We start from the raw sequence: 5,789 nt of genomic DNA on the forward strand, positions 1-5,789 counted from the left end.
ACCACATTGTAATTACACAAACACCCTTATGTATATGTACCTATGATGTCGTAGACTCATAGGATTCATGTGTTAAAATAATTTTAAAAAAAAATTCACGACCACTACACTCGATTCACGCTCTATGTATCATTTGATGTTCTGCTACTGTTACACAACCCGCTACCGCTATTTAAAACATTGAAACTCCCTCCCACTTGCGATACCAATACGCGGGCGGACAAAGTCAACACCCTCACCTCTACTTTAGAGTGCATATATTGGCTTGCCCTGTCAAAATGCATATAAAAATTATACTGAGGTAGGTCCTTTCAATGTACGATTTTTCCTTCTATATAAGTACAAGGATATCTACGGTACTAATCACCCAAAAAAAAGGACAAGCCCGGTACTGTCCCTAAATAAAAAAGACAAATACTTGTAGAGAGAGAGAGAGAGAGAGAGAGAGAGAGAGAGAGAGAGAGAGAGATGGAGGAGATGCGCGGGGCAGCTATGGCATATTACGCCAACATGTCCGAAGACCAACAACAATCGTTCGAGAGATTCAACAGCCTAATGGACGGGAACGGAGACGGGAAAGTGAGGTTCCAAGAGTACTTGGATTTCATCAGGAAACAAGGCTACAATCAAGTGCCATCGAACCTGTTCAAACTTCTCGACGAAAACAACCGCGGATATCTTGATTTTGAGGAATGTGTTACTCTCTTCTACATGATCACGTGCAATCGGTTTGTGTTCTGTGGTGGATATAACTGTAAGTCCCACTTGTTGGGCCTCCATTTCGTATGCGTCGAATGCTACAGGGTTGGTGAGGGAACATTCAGCCTGTGTTCTTCTTGTTATCGTGATACAAACTTCAACCACGAACACTCCACCTTCTTGGACAACTATGATCTCCTCCACACCAAACCATGGAAGGTATTGTTTTTTTTTTTTTTTCTGTCTGCAAAAGAAAATTTTATTGATAACTCGACAAGGTGTATGTATTATTCATGCAAGTATTTCGTGATATAGAACAAACTTTTAGCAGTAAACGATTTGAAACCGAGCGATCAGGGTGTTGTTTGTTCGAATATGATAGAAAAGATTGTGAACTTGGAAATGAGTTTCGGGGTTGGTTTTGTTTAGTGTAATTAATAGAGTTAGGCATGAGCCTATTGAGCTCGATAGGTTTCTAACCTCGGCTAAGTTTTGAACCTCTGCTAACTTAGCCGAGGTTAGAAGTTTGGCGAGCTTCAAAATATGTTTATAGTTTGATTTTTAGTATCGAGTTGACCGATCTCAAAGGATCTCAAATGAGTTTGGAAAAGGTTTCATAGGTTTGTATTTTGGGTCTTGTGGTTGGTTTCTTAGCAACCTTTTCCTTCCTGCATTTTTTACTCAAGTAATTCCTTTTTCCTATGAAACAAAAGCTAAATGGATAAAATTTGAATTGGTGTGTTTTACTAACTAAAATAAATGCTTATTTTTTGAATTAAAGATTATGTATTATGAGAGAATAAACTGTCTCGTAAAACGGAAAAAATATTTAAAAAATAAGAACCTTAGTTAATTTTATACAGGATATGATTATCTAAGTTGAGTTTCACATTATTTTGTAGCTTTCTTTTGCTCTTGTAGGAGTCTGCGTACATAGATTTATGTAGATAGATCTAATACAAATGTAGTCAAAGTTGTCCGATGGACATGAACCGTACCCATATATACAAGATAATAAAGACCCACATGTATAAGAGGATGAACACATTTGTATCTGGATTTGTGTCCATAAATTAGGGTGGGTTTGGTTAAAAAATTAAGTGACTTATTTGTTTTTGTTCTTATTCAAAAAAATTTCGCATTTGTTAGTTTTACGTCAAACTTTTGTGACTTATTGATTTGTTTCAACGAGAGGAATTGGAAAAATAAATTTTTTTGATTGAAACTCATAATTTTTTGAATAAGGACAAAAATAAGTCAATAAGACAGTTATTTTTACTTATTTTTGTCTTTTTTAAAAAAAATTTGAGTTTCGATAAATTTTTTTTACTTTTCCGATTCATCTCGTCGAGACGAATCAATAAGTCATAAATGTTTGATGCAAATAACAAATGCAAAAAAAAATTTAAATAAAAACAAAACAATAAGTCAAAATGACTTTTGAAGCCAAACCAGCTTTAGTCTGTTTATTAGTATCACCCCTTTTTTTTCCTTAGCAAAACAAGAGATCTTATTAAATTCAATAAACATACGGGACAACGAAACATATATATACAGAAGCGTTGAAAGATAAAAGGATCATTAAATATTGCTCAAGTTCTACCGCTTGTATATCTAATTTATTAATCTTTCAATGATAGGTACAAAGTTTACATGGAACTTCTACAAAAATGGTGGTATCACATCCAGAGAATGGGCATTCCAACAAGGTTGGCACTCACGATCTCCCGAATGATCATATGCCAATTTATGTACGTGCAAGTATTATATATGAAGTGTTATACAACAAAATGGGTGCATGTATAGCGCACATATCACAATTACAGGCTATGATTTTTTTTTTCTTTTTCCGAACGGCAAACAATAATTTTATTAATTTTTGAAAACGAATTACAAAAATTAAAAGGATCCAAGCACAAGGCTATGAATTGTGTACAAGTGTTTTCCTACATATGTCTACACACACTTATCTCTTTCAACGATGTACATTTCTTAAGACTAATACGATATTTTCTCCATCCATACTGGTATCAAGCTTTAATTCTTACCGGTAGGTAACCGTTCAAAAATACTTTGGACGCGCGCGGTTGAACGCCGTAAACACCTATTCACGGCTCTGCCGTTGAAAAGATTTTCTCTTGTTTCGTTAAGATTTTCTCTTGTTTCGTTTACATTACTTTCATATTGTCAAGAAGATTCAAGTTCAACTACACTTTCTGATTGCAGGATAACAAGCTTGCGATAACTTCGGGAGCGGTTGGCAGTCGCAATCTCTATAAACGTGTAAGTTCTATTGGATAAGAGACACATCTTTTATGCTACGATAAGTACCAGAGTACTACATATACCCTTTTTTTTTTTTTTTTTTGGCTCAGCAAAATAAAAAACGTCATTAGAACTTGATAAGGGTACATTGATTGATCGACGATTGAGGTTACATTAGTACTAGCTGATAAAAAAAAAAGAGAGGTTACATTAGTACTATAAAAAGTTGAGATGTATATATATTTATAATACTAATGCAACCACAACCCCTCGTTCAACACCATCGATGTGTAATCTCATCAAAGTATAAAATATTCAAATTGCTTAGGTATGAAATGAGTGATCACTTCATAGTATAATTTTGGGACCTCTCCACCTACTGGATTAAAAGCTAGCTTTTGGTTAGATATAAAGTTTGTACACTGAATTGTGCTTCTCTATTTTTGCTTTAGGCCACGATGGGGGATTTGGTCACAACTGCCAGACTCTACTACCATAAAAGCTCAGCGGACATAAAAAGAGCGGCATGTGATTTTTTCATATCACTCGACGACAATGGTGACGGGAAAGTGTGTCTCCATGGATTTCTAGGGTTTATGAGGGACCAAGGCCACGTAAAAATGGGCAGTAGTCAATTTTTCAAAGAACTCGACAAGGACAACAACGGAACCCTAGAATTCATGGAAGTAATGGCTCTTTACTACATAATCAAAAGTGGGAGGCCCTTTTGTGGCGGGTGTGATGAGTTCATCCCGGGCATGTATTTCACTTGCTCCATTTGCTTTAACAATGGCAACGACTTGTTTTGCGTATGTCCAAACTGTTTCCAAGGCGAACACTATCGCCACGAGCATGCCCAGTTCTTGGATAACTATGCTTTGTTGGAAACCAAGAGAATGCATGGGAGTAATGTCACTTATTCGAATCAGCACAAGGTAACTGAAGCAAGAAATTTGAGGTTATTCGATACTTCCTGAGTATCCGGTAGCGTTATTCACGTAGTATTACTAGAAATCACGCAAAGAACATTTTTGCAGGCGACACACAATTACAAAATTTTGCGAGAAGAGTAGAAGCAAGGGTTATTCACATTTTCGATGAAACAATTTATCATTTATGCGGAGCACCATGTGGTGATACTATATAGTATTTCGGGCTACTTTTTATTTTTTTTCCTGAAATTAAAACACTTATCTAATGCTCCCTTTAGAAAGCTAGCCCATGCATTTTTTGTTTCAGAAATCTCATGTGTTTGCCCTCCTCTTCTTTTTAACGATTTTCTCATTACAGGAGGCTAATAATGAATTCGTACATTTATTTAAATCTATTTTCATTGTCGTCTTGACTTTGTTCAATGATGATGACCTTCATAGTGGTTATTTCTTTGTGTTTTGTTGCAGCCAAGTTCATCTGTTACCATCACTGAACTTCCCACATTCCCAACGAATTATGTTGTTCCTTATAATGCTCCTCCTAACCTGAAAACGGTGAGTACCTTTGCTAACTCTCGAGTGTTTTCCGTTTTGGCTAGTTTATTCAGGTTGCACATAATTTGGCTTAGGCCCCTTTGAGTTGCAACTTGCACGGTTGTAAAACGATGGTAAAATCAACTTTTCTAGAACTAATTTGCGAGTTGCCGAGAAAGTTTCGGTTCATTCAATTATTCTAACTGAAAAGCACTTTCTTGCTAAAAAGCAAGAATTTAGTTTTCCTACAAAATTCTTTGTTAACGGAATAAAAACACAAAAAAATTAAAAATTCGTACGTTTTTCTTTACTTCCTTTTCATGAGAATATATGTAATATTCCCGATAACTGAACAAAACCAAAGGTTGTCAATTTACGATCTCTTCAAGTTATGATGCATGTTTTTTATGTACCTTGTGCTCTTATTATACCTACTTTATCTTTTTGTGCTCTTATTATACATACTTTATCTTTTTTGCCAGCTGTTTTAACATAATTTTTTTTTTGCGAATTGATCGCTAAGGTACAAAGAAAATCAAGCACTATCAAAACGATTGTGTAGTACCAAGAAATCTTACACTATGATTTGAATTCTTAAAACTACGTTAAGGTCTACTTGTCAAATCCTTGTTCACCACACCAAGTTGTTTGATTGCCCTTACCTTGAACCCTCAAGCCTTACGATATCTTTCTGAAATCCACTGGAAGACGACTCAAGTAGATCGAAACTAAGTTGTAGAAAGCTTGGAGTTGGTTACCAAAAAAGAAGAAGAAAGCTTGGAGTTGTATTTAGCACTCAATGATCCATAGATTGTACCTTTACTCCAAAATACAAAGCAAAAGAAGCTCTAGGATGTTTCTCTGCCCCGAACCGACAAAATGACTATTGTGATGCGCTTTTCTGACTTGACTATCGTCTAACACTCGTTCGCTCATTACAAGTCCCATCAATTCTACTCAACTTACCTAAACAGATACTCTGAAGAATAAAATTAGAGTGTACAACTCAATAAGTATGGGGATACAAATGAATATGTGTTTTGACATGAAATTAATTTTCAACCATGAGGAAGCCCGACCTATGGAGCTTACGATGAATAGAAAAACGAACCGGCCGGTGATTGTTCTTCTAATAGGAATCTTATGGGTCATTGAATTTTATAACCGTTTTATTAGAACTTCATGTTCATGGTTAAAAATTGCATGCACTACTGAGTGTTCACATTGGTTATGTGTACGTTTTATGTTTTTCAGAGAGCATGGGATCTTACGTTCAGAGTACTTGAGACAACAATCAACGCAGCAATCAAAGGAGCAATCAACGCAGTAGCTGTTGGAAACGGATGCACCATTATGTGA

The 5,789-nt window shown here is 35.7% G+C and overlaps 1 protein-coding gene across 1 annotated transcript; it reads left to right on the forward strand.

The window, feature by feature from the left end:
• Positions 1 to 391: 391 nt before the first annotated feature.
• LOC131316991 (uncharacterized) lies at positions 392 to 5,789 on the forward strand. Its single transcript, XM_058346573.1, has 6 exons — positions 392 to 918; positions 2,340 to 2,408; positions 2,926 to 2,982; positions 3,417 to 3,899; positions 4,365 to 4,451; positions 5,685 to 5,789. Exons 1-6 carry the CDS (start codon positions 469 to 471, stop codon positions 5,787 to 5,789), a joined length of 1,251 nt encoding a protein of 416 aa, XP_058202556.1. The 5' UTR covers positions 392 to 468.

The sequence above is a fragment of the Rhododendron vialii genome, chromosome 2a (assembly GCF_030253575.1).
Source record: "Rhododendron vialii isolate Sample 1 chromosome 2a, ASM3025357v1".
NCBI lineage: Eukaryota > Viridiplantae > Streptophyta > Magnoliopsida > Ericales > Ericaceae > Rhododendron > Rhododendron vialii.

Bases quoted from the DNA above. Each gene is read 5' to 3' on its own strand.
- LOC131316991 (XM_058346573.1), top strand. From the start codon at position 469: ATGGAGGAGATGCGCGGGGCAGCTATGGCATATTACGCCAACATGTCC. The intron at 2,983-3,416 runs GTAAGTTCTATT...TTTTTGCTTTAG, and splicing joins GTCGCAATCTCTATAAACGT to GCCACGATGGGGGATTTGGT. The intron at 3,900-4,364 runs GTAACTGAAGCA...GTTTTGTTGCAG, and splicing joins CTTATTCGAATCAGCACAAG to CCAAGTTCATCTGTTACCAT.